The 19982-nt window shown below is 44.4% G+C and overlaps 2 protein-coding genes across 4 annotated transcripts in view; one reads left to right on the plus strand and one right to left on the minus strand.

The window, feature by feature from the left end:
- Positions 1-2599, minus strand: part of ALG3 (ALG3 alpha-1,3- mannosyltransferase) — a 20197-nt gene extending 17598 nt beyond the window's left edge. The window contains exons 1-2 of one of the 2 annotated variants that reach the window (XM_089685490.1): positions 2561-2599; positions 1859-1958 (exon numbers count right to left, since the gene is read on the minus strand). In XM_089685490.1, the coding sequence (XP_089541616.1) occupies positions 1859-1932 (74 nt within the window). In that variant the 5' untranslated portion in view covers positions 1933-1958; positions 2561-2599. Of the gene's footprint in view, positions 1-1858; positions 1959-2033; positions 2413-2560 lie in introns of those variants that run through there. The other variant, XM_089685489.1, reaches the window with a different exon arrangement.
- Positions 2064-19532, plus strand: EEF1AKMT4 (EEF1A lysine methyltransferase 4). 2 transcript variants are annotated; one of them, XM_089685491.1, is made up of 4 exons: positions 2064-2606; positions 11021-11304; positions 16228-16245; positions 17618-19532. In XM_089685491.1, the coding sequence occupies exons 1-4, from the start codon at positions 2456-2458 to the stop codon at positions 17903-17905; spliced, it is 741 nt and encodes a 246-aa protein (XP_089541617.1). In that variant the 5' UTR covers positions 2064-2455; the 3' UTR covers positions 17906-19532. The 2 variants fall into 2 exon arrangements, with proteins under 2 accessions (XP_089541617.1, XP_089541618.1); XM_089685492.1 differs by lacking the exon at positions 16228-16245 and having other exon boundaries at positions 2069-2606.
- The last annotated feature ends 450 nt before the right edge of the window (positions 19533-19982 follow it).

Here is a 19982-nt window from a genome sequence, read left to right on the forward strand (position 1 = left end):
CACAGCTACTGCAGCTGTGCTGTCTGTCACTGTTTGCCGCCGATCGCAGGGAAACAGCCTGTAAGGACCGGCTGTGACCCGGCGACTGACATCAGTGATCGGCGGGACAGATAGGGCGGCGCGACCCCTGTTTACAAAACACACGTTTTAAAACGTGGTTTTGCCTGCCTGTGCCGCCCTGCCGCCGTATTTCTACAGTGGCAGGGCGGCAAGTGGTTAATTTACATATTGTCCAGTGTTATTATATAACTGGTGTGGCAGTGATCAGAGACACTGACTGGTGACAGTATGTAAAAAAAAATAAATAATTTAATTTGTATTTTTTTCACATTTATTTTTTATTACATTATTTTCTTTTTTTTTTACTATTTTTTTCCCAACACACTGTACCCAAAGCAATACAATGTTACCATAGTAACATTGAACTACTCTGGGCAAGTGATCAGGAATTTTTTTTTTTTTTTTTTAAACACATTATGATTGCTGATACCAATGTATTTCATTAATATTTGCAATCTTTGTTGCTGAATGAAACGGATTCATTCAGTCTTTTGTTGCGATTAGCTGTGATTGGGCAAAGCTCGTGATACAGATGGGCTGTGATTGGCCCTTTCTGTATCATGTGACTGCTTTGAGCAGTCACAGCTAACATAATTGTATACAATGGATGGCATGACAGGAAGCCATCCATTGTATAAAATTGACATATGACCTGCTGTGATTGGTCACAGCAGCCACATGACACTGTTAATGGGCAGGTGTAGTGATAGGTCATTGGCTGTGTCCCGTGAACAGCGTCGTTGCCAAATCGCGCTGCTGCGTGGCCCCGTGAGCGGCTTGTTTTGGCAGGATGTCATACGACGCCCAGTCACGAGTAGTGTCCCGCCTGACCTACAACAGATTGACGGCCGGGTGGGACACTCCTCATTGTGACTGGGCGTCACAGTGTTACTAAACCAACAACAGTAAAATCAGTCTGTTAATGCAGTAAAGCATGCTTGTTATACTCCCTGTGGAACCTAAGGGGTTAATCCTCTGCATTGTGTAAAAACACCGTTTTATCCTGGCTTCTCTGATCCTCCCCTTACCTCCCAAGATATATTGTGTGGAGTCACTCTGCACATGCTCAGTTTGGTGTGTATTGCTAGAAAGGTTTTTTTTTTTGAAAGAGAGAGAGACAGAACGTGTAATCAGCATCAGTGCTCTCCAGAGGTCCTGCATCCTCCTAGAGTGAAATGAAAACTCCTTAAAGCTTTAACCAGTACTCTGGACACTGATAGAAGTCACAAGACTGCTCTAACTGCAGATGAGAAAAGGGTATCAGTTTATATTTACAGAGGTCAGGGGTTTTGCATCCTCCTAGAACAAAATGAAAACTCCTCCTACAAGCTTTAGCTAGTGCTGGACACTGATAGAAGCCACAAGCCTGCTGTAACTTCAGATGAGAAAAGGTATTTAGCAGTATATACTTACTAAAATAATTGCATTTCCATGTTGTGTGTACTGTGGGAGACCAGATAGTGAATGCAGGGTCCTGGGTTTAGTAACACTTTAACTATGGCTTTGTTTTCAATGGAGCCATTCACAGGTGCACAAACATGAGCGGTTTTCAGATCCGTAACACAGAACCCAAAAACCTCTAAGAACATGCGTTTATATGCACATGAGAATGTATACAGGATTGGAAAGACAGAAATTAGGTCTCAATGGGAAATAGAATATATCGTGAAAACAAATGATGTCCGCATGCGCCTGCATACACAAGTCATTCCGTAGGACCATTACTGCTAGAAATGACGTGTCATCTTTATGGCAATGAAGCCTTAGCACAGGCCATGTCCATGGGGGTCCTACTCACACGAGGGGTCCGGTCTCCCCCTGCAGCTTGGTGTAGTCGTACGTCCCATTCAGCACCCCCTCCACCTCGTCCATGTAGGCTCTCCAGTCTATCTCAGTGTCTGTGGGGAGAGAAGGGGGTTAATGGAGACGGGGCTGAGCTCCCAGCACATACACATACAAGGAGTGCCACTCACAGGGGACCCTCTGGATGACCCAGTGTGTCACCCCCAGCTCCAGAAGGCACAGGCACACTCCCAGCACAGCCGTGTACCGGGGGTCGGTCAGGACCAGCCTATAGTTCTCCCGGTAGCGCCGCAGCGAGTCCACCAGGCTGGAGCGGACCCCGGGGGGGCCCCCTCTTCTGCGGACGCCGACAGCCGGAGACATCTGCACAGACACCGGCCTGGCCGGAAACAGGAAGCTGTGTTCAAGGGAGGGGGGAGATAAACCGGAGCGGTGCGCCTGGGGGCTCCCCCCGCACAATGACGTAGGCTGTGCCTCCAGGTGATCCACGTGTATACACGGCGCAGGTGTCTCCGGCCACTGCGGTGTACAAACCCCGGCCCCGCCCACCAATGACGATAGCGGAGGCCGGCGGAAGCTGCACGTGTCCGGCATGTATAAGGAGTCGGGGTACTGGGATGTCCGCTATGAGCGGGAGAGGGAGCAGCCAGAGGCCGGAGGACATGAGTGGTTCGGGCCGTACCAGGACTTCGCTTACCTAGTCAGGAGACAGCTGAGGACGGGCGTGCGAGGACTAGTGCTGGGTATACATACTGTGCACTCCTACGGGGGTAGGGGTGGTAGGCAGTGCCACTGACTTCACAGGAAGGAGACCAGCTCTGCACTGAGGGGATCTTCTGGGTACCCCAACTTGGCATGGACACGTCATTTCCACAAAAAAGCAGTCCACATGTTTCTATATATGCGTTTTTTTACACGCTCCAGTGTGTTTTTGATGTGTTCCAGTGTGTTTTTATGCATTCTGAGCCAGTACACCCTGCTTGTTTTTCAGCTGGGTTTTTTTCTGCATCAAAAACGCACAGAAAGTAGGTTATATGTTTGGCAATGTCCTAGTTCACATCTGTGCTTGCAGTTCCAGTTTGTTCCAGATGCAGAAAAAAAACCCTGCTGCATTTTGTCTGCACAGAACTGTACTGAAACATGGTAAAATGCACCGGAACGACATGTCCCTATTTAAGAAGAAAAAGGGGAAAAAAATGAACTGGAATGCATCACAAACACACCAGAAAATGCAAAAAAAAGTCAATAACATGCATGCAAAAATGCATCCGGAATGCACCTGGACTGCGTTTCTATAGTATGTACCAGCCCTTAGGGCCTGTTCACACTACGTGCATTTCAGCCGCTTTTTTTCTGCATGCAAAACACACAGAAAGTAGGTTATATGGTTGTCAGTGTCATAGTTCACAGCAGTGCTTGCAGTTCCAGTGCGTCCAGTTGCAGAAAAAAAAAAGCAGAACGGGTTGCATTTTCACTGCACTGGAATGCACCAAAAAAAATGCACTGGAACGCATGTGTCCCTATTTAACCACGTCCGGCCCATGTGTATAAACAGCTGGACGGTGGCAGTGCAGGGTCGGGTGGCCGTTTATAAACTGCCTCCCCACCCCCCACTTGTGCACGCTCCCTGGGAGCGCACAGCATCGCGTTCCGGTGCCCGCTGTGTCCCCCGGACACAGTGGGACACCAACCATTGGACAGGACCTCTGTGTGAGGTCCCGATCATGTGATCACTGATTGGTCAATCAGTGATCACATGCAGAGTAGTAAGCAAGATATCACTTCTGACATCATTGCTTACTATGTGTGAAATCTGTGAATGATCACAGAGGTCACATGGTACAAGGCTATTCACAACAGCCTTATACCATGTGACAACCTGTAACCAATCGCAGCTCACATAGTAGTTTTCAATGGCTGCAAGAATGCAGCTAGAGAGGAGAAATTATTGATTTTACAGCCTTTATGGGTGTGAAAGCAATCAGTGTACAGTGTCACCAAAATAAAGCTTTATCTGTCTCAAAAAAATGCTAAATTCATATGGGTACAGTGTTTCATGACTGTGCAATTGTCATTCAAAATGTGATAGCACTGAAAGCTGAAAATTGGCCTGGACAGGAAGGGGGTAAAAGTGTCCGGACTGGAAGTTGTTAAACTGAAGAGGGGGGAAAAAACTGGAATGTGTCAAACGTGTATGTGGAAATGCATCTGGACTGCATTTCTACAATGTGATCTGGCCCTTAGGGCTTATTCACGCTATATGCAGTCCAATGTGTCTTTTTTTTTTTTTTTTTTTTTTTTTAATGTTCTGCATCAAAAATGCATGCACATTGTTTTTCATGTAGTCCAATAGATCTGGCTAACAGTACAGTCAGTTCCAATCAGTTTCTGGTGTAGAAAAAAAAGTACAGCATGCTGCATTTATTCTGCACTGGAACATAGCAAACTGCACCGGAACTCCATGTGGTGTGAACTGTAAGCAATAACGTATCTGCAGTGCATTCAGAGTGCGTTTTTGTGGTGTGAACTGGCCCTTAGCATTTCAGTTGCTTTTTTTTTTTTTTTCTGCATTCAAAACGCACAGAAAGTAGGTTATATGGTTGTCAGTGTAACAGTTCACATTAGTGTTTGCAGTTCCAGTTGCAGAAAAAAAAGGTAGAACAGGCTGCATTTTTTTTTTTTTTGCACAGAACTGTACTGGAACGTGTTGAAACACAAAAAATGCATGTGTCCCTATTTAAATCGAAGAAAAAGAGAGGGGGGAAAAATGAAGTGCAATGTATGGGGAAAAAAAGCCCCAGAACACGTAAAAAAACCATGCATCTGGACTGGACTGTCCCTTAGGGCCATTTCACACTACATGCGTTTTTCAGGTTTTTGTTTTTTAGCATCCAAAATGCACAGAAAGTAGGTTATATGGTTGTCACTGTCACATCAGTGCTTACAATTCCAGTGCGTTCTGGGTGCAGCAAATAAAGAACAGGCTGCATTTTTTTCTGCGCAGAACTGTACTGGAACATGGTAAAACGCACATGTCCTTATTTAAATTAAAGAAAAGAAGGGGGAAAAAATGAACTGGAACGCGTAAAAAAAAAAAAAACTCCAATGCATTGGAATGCATAAAACAGGCATGTGTGAACTGGCCCTTTATGTCTGCGAATTGGAAAAAAGTAACCTTGTGGAGGGAAAATGCTCATTTATGCAGGCCATAGACGGGTCGTAAACCGTCCGTTTTTAAAACAAAAAACAAAAAATTGGTCGTTCAATAGGCCGATGTTACCACCAACGGTAAAAAAAAAATCGGCTGATTTTCCTCCCGTCTACGGGCGGCATTTAATTACTTCTGTCCCTGCAGAGAGCTCCGCTATTATATTTGACATGAAAAAGTATTGCGGTTGCAACAATGTATCTATTTGTATCCATTTTGGATACAGATGTTTTTGTTCTGATACAAATAGATACATTGTTGCAACCGCAATACTTTTTCATGTCAAATATAATAGCGGACTGTAATTCTTCTTCTTTTTTTTCTTTTTTTTTTTCTTTTTGCTGGTCAGGGCTCATGCGCAGATTTTTTTTATCGGTAAAACAATCGGCTGATTTGCCCATCATTGCCAGCAAAATCGGCAGATTTTGGGGAGAAAAAAAAATTACCAATAAAAAAAAAAATGTGCCAAAAAACCAATTAACCCATTATAGGTTTTTTTTTTTTCTTTTCTAGAAATGGTGGCGATCAGCAACTTGTAGCGGGACTGCGGTGGGCATTCTGACACTGGGGGAGGGAACTGACTTGGTGTCGCTGACATCCCCAATGACACTAATACAGTGATCAGGGCTAAAAAAAAAGCACTGACACTGTGCTAATGGCAGTGGGCAGGAAGGGGTTAACATGAGGGGCGATCTAAGGGTTAATTGTGTGCTGTTTGTGTTTTACATAGGGAGGCAGTGTGTGTGCTTCACTGTAAGCACACTGCTCTGGATAGCTGTGCTGTGCACAGCCATCCAGAGCAGTGTGCCCGAGCTGTCGGAGATGCTCAGTAATCATTGGCCGGGACCCGGTGATTGACGGCCACGAACGGTGGTGTGGGTAGGAATAGGAAGCGCGCCCTCTACTCAAACAAAATCACATGTGTGTATATTTACGTGACTGCGCACTCCTGTAGCAGTATCAAGACCAACTGAAAGAGCAAAAGATTCACTCCAGGTGAGTGCTGAATCTGCCCCTCCAGACACGCAGGTGCTGGCTGACCATGATCACAGATATAATGGAAAAACAGAATGGTTGGCCGCACAAACAGCAATGTGGTGGTTGAAATCCTTTATTGGAATCCTTTACATGCAATATAAGAACATGGCAGCTCCAAGACAGGACAGAGGAGCAGTAGACGCTTTTCACACAAACACGTGCTTCGTCATGCCCTAATCACCTGTGTAAATGTAGCCCAACTCCAAAGTCATATGACTGAGCACATGTTTGTGTGAAACGCGTCTACTGCTCCTCTGTCCTGTCTTGGAGCTTTCATGTTCTTATCTTGCATGTAAAGGATTTCATCCACCATGTTGCTGTTAGTGCAGCCAACCATTCTGTTTTTCCATTGCCCTGTAGCAGTATATCTGCTATAGGGCGCTCAGGAAGCTGTTAAAGGTGACTTCTATTTGACTTGTACCGATGGACTTTAACCACTTTCCCGCCGCCCTATAGCAGAAATACTGCTACAGGGTGGCAGGGGTGTGCAAAATCGTGTGTGTTTTTGCATTTCTCGCACCACCATTTGTGGCTGGCCATGGCTGTCAATCACTGGGTCCCGCCCGGTGATTGCCAAGCATCTGAGGGGGGAAAGAACTGTTTGTGAAAACAAAACACTTCTCTCCCCTGTCATCTCCTGCACATTGCTTTGCATGGCTCTGGACAGCCATGAAAAGCAGTGTGCTTACAGTGAAGCACACAGAAATACAGAACAGTTAACCCTTTGATCACCCCACATATTAACCCCTTTCTGCCCAGTGTCATTAGTACAGTGTCAGTGCTTTTTATTAGCACTGATCACTGTATTGGTGTCACTGGGGATGTCAGTGACACCAACTCAGTTTCCCCCAGTGTCAGAATGCCTGCTGCAGTCCTGCTATAAGTCGCTGATCGCCGCCATTACTAGTAAAAATAAATGTTACAAAATCCCAGTATATATGCAGCTATTTGTAAATGCTATAACTTTCACGTAAACCAATTCATTTACACGTATTGGGAAGACATGTAGCAGAATACATTTTGGTGTAAATATATGATGAAATTTGAGTCTTTAAAGTATTTTTACCAGACATGTTTAACTGCTCCTAAATGTCTGTTCACATGATCACATTGGTTTTTGTTGAGTTCAGGGGCTTTGGCAAACACTAAAAGCTCCTAAATGAACGTTTGGGAGCAGCGGTGTATATGAGGCTTACAGTTGTCTGTCAGAGACCATGCTAACTTGTGTGCCAAAACACATGGTAACAAAGTACTGTGCATTTGTAAAAAGGGTCATATGCTGCTTTTGTGTTTTTCACAAGTAGGGCAACAAAGGGGCTACCCTAAACACAATGTGCAACAACCAACTGCTCTGTTGTATCTTTAAAAGCGTGAATGGCATCTAAGACTACGTTCACACTGGCAGCAAGGGCCGCTGTGAATTGTAGCACTGGGATTTTTTGTTTCTATTCTGGAGCCATGAACTCCCACCCTTCTGCTCCTGCACATGTGTGTTGGACCTTTCAAAGGGTATTCCTTATCCTCTGGAGGTGGCTATATTCACACTGGTGATCAGGGCCAGTGTGAATTGTAGCAGCAGGAGTCTTCTGTTTCTTGGTGCAGCCTCTGGCCCTGTTCACTAGAATGATGGGTTGCTGGCAGCTGCTGGTATTCATGGCTGTCCACACACTGTGTGCATCCAGCAGCGATTACCACAGGTAATTGCTGGCTGTGCAGAGAGCTGCAAATAGCTGGGGCTACCAGCAACTTGTCCTAGTGAACAGGGCCAGCGGCCACACCAAGAATCAGAAGATTCCTGCTTGTACAGTTCACACCGGCCCTAATCACCAGTGTAAATGTAGCCCAACTCCAAAGATGAGGAATAAGGAGATCTAAAGACAAGGAATAGTGGAGATTTACTAAAACTGGAGCAATCAATCTGTGCGTGGTAGCCAATTGGCTTCTAACGTCAGCATGTTCAGTTAAGTTTTGGCAATAAAACCTGGAAGCTGATTGGTTTCTACGCAGGCATTCACCTGATTTTGCGCTCTCCAGCTTTAGTAAATAAACCCCATAGTGTCCAAAAGACAATCGGTCCATAGTTCCTATGTATAGGCTAAGGAACAATCCAAAAAGAGCAAGCAGCCAGCTTGTCAGAGTATTATTATTATACAGGATTTATATAGCGCCTACCATTTGCACAGCACTTTACAAATAAAGGTAGAAGATACAGCAGCTCTTTCTGAGCGTAGTGTAAAATCAGCGGTTGCAGAAGATTCCTGCTGCTACAATTCACACCGGCCCTAATCACCAGTGTAAATGTAGCCCAACTCCAAAGGATGAGGAATAAGGAGATCTAAAGACAAGGAATAGTGGAGATTTACTAAAACTGGAGAACTCACAATCTGGTGCAGCTGTGCATGGTCGCCAATCAATAAAATAAGGATAATTGGATGAGGTAGTGAGTGGTTGGGAACACGGGAAGAGGAGTTCAGGAGGTTGCGGTTGTGGGGAGTGAGCTGGGGCACATTTCAAACCCTTATCGAGGACCAGGAGCAGACTCGCCATTTGGAAACTCGGGCACTGCCCGAGGGCCCAGGGTCAGTAGGAGGCCCCATGAGATGCCCCTGGTACCTTTTTCATAGGCTTTTTGAGTTTGAGCAAGGACATGGGCCCCATGATCCCCTATTGCCGGGGGGCCCCATGAGTTGACAGTCCGCCCCTGTCAAGGACTTGATAACTCTGTTCTTTCTATATGTGGAGTTAAGCTGAGAAGAGTCCTGTGTATACTGTCATTGAAGGGGTGCCTGTCATCGGCTCTCTGCTGCCATCTAGAGCACATTTATGGAATTACCATGCTTGGTTGACCTGTATTAATTTATAGGTCCATGGTATGAGGTGAGCGGCTATCTATATATCTCTAGGTGGAGGAACACCAAGTCAAGGTGGAGCACTGTGTTTTTTGAAAAGGCTTCACTTGTTCGGAGCACATCGTATTGATTTTTCACCTTTCAAGCACTTTATATATTTTCTAATTTATAGTTCATATTTTGATTGCACTATCACATTTGAGCTTTTTATGGACTATTCTTTATATATGAGTTAGCGTAACACTATATGTTTCATGGTAGCCAATCAGCTTGTTCAATTAAGCTTCGGCAATAAAACATGCAAGCTCATTGTTTGTTTTTTATGGATTCACCAGAGTTTGCACGCTCCAGTTTTAGTAAATCAACCCCATAGTGTCTACAAACTATGGGATATATACTGGATTTGTTTTTTCTTTTTATGACTACTAATGGCAGTTATCAGCGACCTATAGTGGGACTGGGATAGTGTGGTGGACAATCTAACACTTGGGGGAACTAACTGCCACTGACGTAACCTGTGACACTAATACAGTGATCAGTGCAAATACTGTACGCTGTCACTGTACTAACACAGGCTGGGAAGGAGTTAACATCTAGGGCGATCAAGGGGTTAAAGTGGTGACTAACAATGTGTATTATGTGCTGCTTTTACTAATGAAATCTTTGTTTCTCATCCCAAAGCAGGGATCAGAAACTGAGAGATTGTCCCCTCTTTACAGAGCCCTGTGTTGCTTGTTAACACAGTGCTCTTGACTGTGATTGGACATAGCTGGTCAGCAGGTCCCGGCCATGAATCATTGTCTGGGACCTACTGATCGGCTGTGTCCAATCACAGGCCAGAGCCCTGTGACAATCCGCACAGGGCTCTGTGCAGAGGGAACAATCTCTCTGTACAGAAAAAGAACACTTAAACTTTACGTTAAAGGATAAGTTCATCTTTTGCTAAACAAATAGTAAATGCACTTTTTTGCAGGTAAAAAAGCGTGTGGTGTGTGTTGTTTTTTTTTTTTTTTTTTTGTGGTGGCGTTGTGTTTTTTTTGCAGGAGTCTGTAAAGAAATCATTGCACCAGCGATCAACAGATTGCTGGTGCTATACAGGTCTCCTGCAGACCTGTCAGTATATCTGCTTGCCTGTACATCCCGTACACTGATGCATACCATCAAATTCTTGAATAAAATCTGCCCTCTGCCAGAAAGTTGCCATAGGGAAGGTGGTTTGCCTTCCAACATAACCCAGAGCACACAGCAAAAATGAGCACACATTGGTTGAAGGAGACAAAGGTGAATGTCCTTGCAAGGCCTACTGAGTCCAGACTTAAACCCCATTGATAATCTGTGGGATGACTTGGAACACTGCAGCCCACAAACTGTCATCAAATTTAAATGAACTTAAGCAGTTCTGCAAAGAGTGGGCAAATATTGCAAAGTCTAGATGTGCAAAGTTAGTAGAGACATCCTAAAAGATTAAAGGCTGTAATTAAAGCAAAAGGTGATTCAACAAAATACTGACACAAGGGGTGATTTCCCTTCCCCCCCCCCCCCCCCCCAACTTGGTGGTTCTGTTTTTGAATTTTATTTATATACACAAACCGTGTCTCTTCATTTCAGGCTTTCTATATCCACTGTAGCAGGGGATCTTTCTCCCCACCAGCTGTCACAAGTTTAAAAAAAAAAAAGTGTCCGTGCGGGCCTCTGCCTTTGTGGCTGTCTGCTTGTAGTTCTCAATGAACTACCACGACACTGGAGTGCTGTGGTAGTTCATTGATTCTTACTGTCAGAGTAAATCCATATGAGGTACGAGCACACAGTGACATGTCTGCCGGAGTCCTGCATGGCACCAGCGATCTGCTGATTGGTAGTGCAATGCTTTACAGGCTCCCAAAACAAAATGGTAAATGCAGTTTGTTTTTTGGTGGGTTTTTTTTCCTGCAAAAAGTGTGTGTGTGTGTGTGTGTGTGTGTGTGTGTGTGTGTGTGGTTTTTGGATGAACTTTTATCCTTTCAAAAAACAAATGTTTTTTCATTATATTTTGTTCCATGTATAATTCATTTCATTTTCACAGGATGTGGAACCAGTTCACTGAGCGCTGATCTGTATGCAGAAGGTGTGAGCCCCATTATCAGCATTGATTACTCTCCAATTTGTATAAAGGAAATGACAGAAAGAAATGCTGGCACTCCTGAAATGAGCTGGAAGGTGATGGATGCTCGACAGCTTCAGTTTTCTGATGAAAGCTTTGACCTGGTTATTGAGAAAGGAACTTTAGATTCAATGATGGTGGATGAGAAAGACCCGTGGAATGTTACCCCAGCAACTGTTAACTTGGTAGATGAAGTGCTGAGTGAGGTAAATTTTAAAGTGATCTTTTCTTAACCACTTCACTGTGTAGCAAATTTTTTTTTCCCCTCATTTTTCACATATGTTAAAATCAGCAATTTTGGCTAAAAACAAACTTAAACCCCCAGAACATTATATTTTTTTTTTCTGGACACAGAGACCTTGTAAAATCAAACGGTGGCAGTTTTGTACAAATTTGGGATGATCAAAGGGTTAACTGTGTTTCACATTATGTGCTGTGTGCGCTTTCAACGGTAGTAAGCACACTGCTTTGTATGGCACAAAGCAGTGTGCAGGAGTTGACGGGAGAGAACTGTATTGTTTACATACAGTTCTATCCCCTGTCAGTAATACTCAGCGAGCATCGGGTGCCAGCGAGTAATCATCAGCCTGGACCTGGTGATTGACAGCTAAGGCCGCAAATTGTGGCCCTACTTGTAACTGTGAAATCACGTGTGTATGTGATTTTGTGCACCTGTAGCAGTATTTCTGCTATAGGGTGGACAGGAAGCGGTTAATGTGTTTGTTTTTTTGGGGAGGGGGGGTTGTTTTTCTGTCTTCATTGATATCACAAGGAAGCTAACAAGCACCCTGTGTGATCGCAATGTGTAGTTGTCAGATTTTCTACAGGGACACAAGGGTCTACCTCTGCTGTGTGATAGCCAGAGATGCTCAGAGCTGAGTGTTTTTGGTTAGAGCTGCACAAAGGAGATCGAAACGGATGTGGGGTAGGGGATACCTGCAAATACAGTAAAATTGATAGGGAGGCCCTATAGCAGCCCACATCACTTTTTATACAAACCGCAGCCATGAATTTGAACCTCAAGATTGGGGACACACTAGATGCCTCAAAAATGCTGAACTATTCAAAGGGTTGTACTGACCAAATCTGATTCCTAGTTGTTGGAAATGGGATAAAGTGAGACGTTTGCTCAGACCTCCCCCCCCCCCCCCCCCCTTCTGTTTGGCAAGGCTGTAGTGATCTGTTTGTCTCCATTTAACCAGAGATGGCTGCTAACTTGCAGAGTAAGTGATCTCTACCCTGCTAGAATAATGTCCCATATGTGCCCATCTTGTCTTAATATATTTGAAAGTTTTGCTGTATGTAGTTACATTTTAATCACTGACTGCCTGTGTCAGTGTGAAAAACATGGAGATGCTAGAAGAGTGTGTGTGTGTTTCCAAATCTGTTTAATGTTTATCTGTTAAATGCTGCGGTCCACTTACTAGTATTCTAACATTGTTTTAATGTTCTAGGATTGTTATAAAGTTGTATCAGAGAAGAAGCATAACCCTGCTGTTTTCATCACTCTGTTTTTCTCCTCCAGAAACCAAGCTCCCAGTGTTAGCCCCCATTTACACCATTGACCGTTCAAAATCGCATTACAAGTCATGCCCTGTTTGTGCCCAAGGAACCATTCAAATCGGCACGACTCTGACTTGCACAGATTTTGAAAAGGGTTCCTGTATTTTTTTTTTTTTTTTTTTGGTGATTTCCTGTCTGACTTGCATTGACATCTCTGCATGAAGTCGCACAGATATCAGCAAGCCACACATGAAATCGTGCCTTTGAAATCCTGCATCAGCTGAAGTAGCACAATTTCAAAGCCGCATTCGGTGTGAACCAGGGCTTCAACTATAGCATTGTATAATACTGTAGAGCAATAAGAGCCTTCATCCTGATGACTCTCTCTCCGTGTCCTTATGCAGATTAGGAAATCATTACCATGAAAGATATGATTGTACTAGCTATATTTAAAAAAAAAAAAAAAAGTATTTTTTAATGAACTGATATACCGGCCTCCTGGATCCATACCCCGCTTCCTGGAAGACTTCTCCTCCTGGCTACCCTTCTTCCTCTCCTCTGAGCTACCCACCATCATTCTTGGGGATTTCAACATCCCTGTCAACCTTGACAACCCGGACACAGCCCGTCTCCTCCACTTAACCTCCTCCTTTGCACTTGCACAGTGCATACAATCCACCACCCACTCCGACGGTAATATCCTTGATCTTGTCTTCTCCAACCGCTGCGCTCCCCACAACCTCACTAACACCCCCTTCCCTCTCTCTGACCACAACCTGATCACCTTCTCTATCTCCTCATCCTCCAACGCCTACCCCTCCAAATGTCACACTACTACCAGCCGTAACCTCCGCAACCTTAACCCTGCCCCCCTCCACTCTGCAGCTGATCAACTCCACGACCGCATCCTCCCCCTGTCCTGCCCCGACTTGGCTATGACTGCCTACAACAACGCGCTGTCAGCAGCCCTTGACTCACTAGCGCCTTTAACCACACGCAACATCAGACTCCGACCGCTCCAGCCCTGGCAGACTGATCACACCAAAACCCTCAAACGACGCAGTCGTGCCCTGGAGCGACTATGGCGCAAAACAAAATCCCAACAAGCTTTCACCTGCTACAAATCTGCCTTCCGCACCTACACCTCCTCCCTCCATGCAGCCAAACAAGCCTACTTCCTGACCCTCATCAAGACCCTCTCCTCCAATCCTCGCCGACTCTTCTCCACCTTCAACCCTCTACTCTCTCCACCCCCACCTCCACCCAGCACCTCACTCACCGCCCTTGAGATTGCCAATCACTTCAAAAACAAGATTGACACAATTCGCAAGGACATTGCCGCAACTCACACGCCCTCTCAACCCGTCCCCTCACACAGCTACCCCCTCATCCCCCCTCCCCCTCGACATTACCCGCAGGGACTTCGTCACTGCTCAAACTCCCTCCAACCCCGTTCCCCCTCACTCAGCTACCCCCTCATCACCCCTCTCCCACAGCCCCACCACTGCTCTGACCTCCACTCCCACCCCACCCTACATTCCTCATACTGAAGCTCCCCCAACACTCCACACCTTTTGACCTTACTACCATCGAGGAAGTCTCCAAGATCCTCTGATGCCCGCCTCACCACCTGCCCCCTCGACCCTATCCCCTCACAATTCCTACGACCTCCCTCCCCCTCCATCCTACGCTCCCTCACCCACATCTTTAATCTCTCCCTCTCCTCCGGCACTTTCCCCTCCCCACTGAAGCATGCACACATCACCCCCATACTTAAAAAGCCCTCCCTGGACCCCAATGACCCGAACAACCTCAGACCCATCTCCCTGCTCCCACTTACATCTAAACTCCTCGAGCGCCTCGTCTACACCCGCCTATGCTCTCACCTCAACGACAACAACCTCCTCGATCCCCTACAGTCTGGCTTCCGCCCCCTACACTCCACCGAAACCGCCTTACTCAAACTCTCCAACGATCTTCTAACCGCCAAAGCTAATGGCCACTATTCAGTGCTCCTACTCCTTGACCTCTCTGCGGCCTTCGACACAGTTGACCACCCCCTCCTCCTCAAAATACTACACTCCCCCGGCCTCAGAGATTCTGCTTTCTCCTGGCTCTCATCCTACCTGTCACAACGCTCTTTCAGCGTTACCTATAATGCTACCACCTCCCCCTCACTCCCCCTCTCTGTTGGGGTCCCTCAAGGCTCTGTCCTTGGGCCCCTTCTCTTCTCCATCTACACCTCCTCCCTTGGCCAACTCATACACTCTCACGGCTTCAACTACCACCTCTATGCCGACGACACACAAATCTATCTCTCAACCCCCCACCTCACCCCCTCGGTCTCTGCCCAAATCACACACCTACTGAGCGACATATCGGATTGGATGTCGCTCCACTTCCTTAAACTGAATCTCTCCAAAACCGAGCTCCTTGTCTTCCCCCCAGCCCGAACCCCACCCCCCATTGACTTCTACATCACATCCAACAACACCAATATCAAACCCGCTCTGCAGGCCAGAGTACTTGGTGTCATTCTGGACTCCAACCTATCCTTCCAGCCCCAAGTCCAATCTTTAACAAACTCGTGCAGACTCCACCTCCGCAACATCGCCAAAATCCGCACGTTCCTAACCCCAGAAACCACTAAACAGCTCATCCACTCCCTCATCATATCACGACTCGACTACTGCAACTCCCTCCTCACTGGCCTGCCTCGCCGCTGGCTATCCCCGCTTCAGTCGATCCTGAATACGGCTGCCAGACTCGTTCACCTTTCCAACCGCTCCATTTCCGCCACCCCCCTCTGCCAATCCCTCCACTGGCTTCCGATTGCGCAACGGATGAAATTTAAAATCCTAACACTGACGTACAAAGCTGTCCACCATACTGCCCCGAACTACATCACTGACCTAATATCCAAGTACCGCCCAGCACGCATACTCCGCTCCTCACAAGACCTCCTTCTCTCTAGTTCCCTTGTCTCCTCCTCCCATGCCCGCCTCCAGGACTTCTCCAGGGTGTCACCCATCCTCTGGAACTCCCTTCCCCAACCCATCAGATTATCACCTACTCTCCTCTCCTTTAGGCGCACCCTGAAAACCCATCTCTTCAGGGAAGCCTACCTCACCCCCTGCTAACTTGCTGACCTCCTCCACTCTTCCTACCACCCCATCCCCCACAGCTATCTCCTCCTGTACCACTATCCCATCCCTTCTAGATTGTAAGCTCGAAAGAGCAGGGCCCTCGATCCCCCTCATGTTTTGCATTGTATTGGTATTGTTCTGTCACATGTTCTGTCCCCCTTTGTAATGTACAGCGCTGAGTGAACTATTGGCGCTTTATAAATACTGTATAATAATAATAATAATAATAATGAACTCAACCCTTACTTTTTTGATTGTTGCCTTTTTTTTGTCTTCATTCTTGTTTTGTGCACTAGGTGGTGCTGTTTGTTTGAAAACACAGAGCACCATCCTGTGTTTTTTCTCTATTGATGTTTTTATACCTTACAAAAATTTTACATTTTAAAGATCATCCCTCAGTTTTCATACTCCTGTTTGTTTTGTTGGTCAATATGTTGTAAAACTCTTGATTTTAAAATGTTTACGTTATTCTTCATGCAGTCTGAAGACCAGTCAGTGGTAAGTATTGTAACCGGTTTGCTGTAACTCGCCATAATTTTGATTTTCATTCTTTTCCTTTAGTATTTTAGATTTGCCCTATGTAATTTTAGATTGGCTAGTGCAGTAGTGTCCAGTGTGCAGAGCATGACCCTATTCTGTTCTCTTTTCCTAATAGGCAGTTTTGTGCCTGTTCCTGCATTATTGATATTCCAAGTCCTCTTCCATAAACTGGTAACAGAAGATAATTAACCCTTAATTGATCCCTGAAGTCCTAATTGTGAACCTTTTAAGATCCTCCTAATTTCTGAGTCGAGCGCCTGTATTTTGTTTCACTAAACAATTAGGAGAAAGCTGTATAATTTCTGGAACCTCTAAATTCCAGCTTCAGAAAGTCGAGAAGCTGGAAGAGGTTTCTTGGTAATGTTATAGAATGTGTACATATTCTCTTTTTCTGTATAGATATCTATAATCCCCTCTTTCCCTCTCTCATATATGTAGAGTGCCAACTCAGGAGCTGCAAAACACAATGCCATCTTTATTATACGAGCAAGACACTTGCACTTCTGTCTTCTGCTTGTATAATAGAAGTTGTGTAAACCTTGCACTATAAAAGTAAAAATTGACACTAGAACACCTGATGGTCTCTTTGTAGAGATAGAGAGATATATATATTTGTATATGTAATTTTTTTTTTTTGGCCTAGTATCAAATGGCTGAGATTCATTTGTGTACATTGTTTTAATTTGTGCGTGTATTTCATTTTAATAAGATCCATGTTGCTCTGCAAAGTACTATTTGTGCTTTTAGGCCTGTGGCTCGTTGCTGCTCTGTATGTGCATACACTATATTTGCATGACTGCCAAGTTTACAGTGAGATGTAATGAGGTCCGATCAGCCTGCCTAGCAGTTAGCATATGCAGGTATATAATAATTAATTGTATTTGCCATTGTAAAGTTTCTAATCGCTGGTTTTAGAAGGACAGTTTAAAAACCTTACATCGCTGAGTGTGTTGATATATTTTCAACTTGTGATAATGACCTGTGACCTTTTCATTAAGCGAGGATGGGGCTTCTAATACTCGGAAAACTGTGGATGTGTAAGTTTCCATGGAGACAAAGTCAGTGTTGTCTGCTTAGGTTGTCATGGAAACTGCTGCCTGGAGGCATCTTTTTAGTTGGACAGACACAAATGCTTTTCTTTCTCCACAGAGTACCATACTGTTGTGACACCTGTATTGTTTCAGTGTTGGCAGTGTTTGTTATGATTCAACTGGCTTTGCATTAATGTTTTGTCTCATTGGTAACTTTTGATGTGGTTTATTTCTTAATTTTTGATCTTTGTATGGTTGTTTTACCTAAATGTTCTGGGTTTTTTTTTTTTTTTTCTCAGGTTAGTCGGGTTCTTGCCCCCAGTGGATGCTTCATCTCAGTCACATTCTCTCCCCCTCATTTTCGCACCCGACACTATGCACAGCTTAAGTATGGCTGGTCTGTGTCATGTGACACCTATGGAAGGGACTTCCATTATTTTCTGTACACTATGCTGAAAGGAGGAAAGTTGACATCCTATGATATTGAAAGAGGACGAAGTCTTTATAAGCCACGTGTTATCCCGGATACAGTGCCAGCAATATCGGCATGTGAAGATGAAGACTTCTTAACAAACATCCAGATATGAATGTGTATAGCAGTTTCAGATAACTGACATTGATTGTAATAAGTGACCTTGTGTTCAGTAACAAAAAGGAAACTGAACTGTTCACATCCCAGGCAGATGAGAAAACAAAGCTATTCTGAATGCAAGATTCTACAACAATGTGCCTCCATAATCTCGTGTAGGAAAAAGTTTACGTACTTTTATATCACAGTAGTCCAAACTAATGTATTTTTAAAGGGAAACATAAGGCAAGAAGTCAGTTATTAAACTACTTGTTTTAATAAGGAAATGCTCTAACTACATTCAAATAAGAAAATCCTCCTTATTTTTTTTTTTTTTTTTTTTTTTAAATCTGAATTTTCTAGAATTTTATTACTGGAAGGGGTGTAATAATAGCCTTATGTAACCTTCTCACTGTCCAATTTGCGGATAATTCTGGAGGGCTTCAACAGGAGAAGGTGGTGCTGGAACCACACAACACACTGACCTACTTTATATTTATAAAAAAAAAAATTGTTCTTTAGCCTTAGGCCATTCAGATTGCAATGCCAGTAACAGGGATGATTTAACAAAGTGTGGACTGCTTCCTGTAGAAGAGTGGCAGGAAATGTGTACTGAGAGAACTTTTGAGGCTGCTATGGCTGACTTTTTCTGACCATGCTAGGTGACTGGTTGTTGTGCTGCTACAGTGGCTTCAGTACTTTTTTGAATAACTGACCCAGAACAGGTATGCAGTTTTGAGCCATAACTCTGGAGATATATATATATATATATATATTTTTTTTTTTATTTTTTCCCCACTTCCCGGTCCCCCACCCCCTCCTGAAAGCAGACCAACTGGCTCGTTAGCCACTGGATCACTTTCAGTAGCAGCGGGAGGGGACATACATCATCCACCACGCTGCTTGCTGGTGTTTTTAGGGCCTACCCTTTCAACTAGCATGCCCAAAAAATGATCTGATGGTGTGGCTGGCTTGTCGCAGAGGTGATCTATCTTTGATCAACTCTGTGGCCTTGGAGGACTGAAACAATGGTAAATAAGATTTGGGGTCTTTGACCCCCAAATCTCCTTTTTATTTTAAAGAGGACTTGTCATCCTTATTTATATTACAAGGGATGTTTACATTCCTTGTAATAGGAATAAAAGATTAAAAAAAAGTGTAAGAAATAAAACACAAAAAAATTAACGTGCCCCTCTCTCCATGCTCGTGTGTAGAAGTAAACGCATACATAAGTCACGCACACGTTATCGATGTGTGCAGCACAAGTGAGGTATCGCCATGTTCATAAGAGCAATACTAGTGCTGGACCTCCCCTGTAACTAAATGGGTAGCATGTAAAAAAATTTTAAGCGTAGCCTATGGAGATTTTTAAGTACCATAGTTTGTTGCCATTGCGCGAGTGTCATTTTTAAAGCAGGACTTGTTGGGTGTCTATTTACTTGCTGTATCTTTCATATTTTACGAAAAAATGGGCTATGTATTGTCTTGGTTTTTAATTAAAAAAAAAAAGTGTATTTTTCTCCCAAAAAAGTGTTTGAAAAATCTGTGTGCTTTTTAGAAGTAATTTTCTAGCAAACAAAATACTGCAAATGCTAAAAAATTCTTGCTCCTTTCAAGTGGTTAATAAAGACTAAACATTGCTGCTAGAGCTGATCATGTGATTGTAGCTATCTGTTGCAGTGAAGTGCCTGTCAAAGCCTCCCCTGCATTGCAAAGAGCCATATGGGACTCCAAACTTCAGCTCATTTTTTTTTCCTCCCTAAAGTGAATTTGGTCACCTCCACCCATCTGACTTATCTGCCAGGTCTGTGTTTCATTTAGTACCCGAGGCTTTGCCCCCCTGTACCTTGAGCTTTACGTTGCTTAACCGCCATGCACTTACAATATGTCTGATCCAAGACATGAAGGGTATCCTCTCAGTCTATGAATGGCTCGGGTACTGCATGCGACTGATGTCTGCAACCTCAAATTGTGTTTCCCTTTACTTCTAGAGTCTCTCATCTTCAGAGTCTTCCCAATCTCTACAGTTATGGCTGACTCTGCACTTTCAAAGGAGCTACTGTATTCACTACAGTCATGCAAGATTTTATGGCCCA

The sequence above is a fragment of the Staurois parvus genome, unplaced genomic scaffold (assembly GCF_062004578.1).
Source record: "Staurois parvus isolate SC_StPar_1 unplaced genomic scaffold, SC_StPar_1.0 ptg000376l, whole genome shotgun sequence".
In the NCBI taxonomy this organism is placed as follows: domain Eukaryota; kingdom Metazoa; phylum Chordata; class Amphibia; order Anura; family Ranidae; genus Staurois; species Staurois parvus.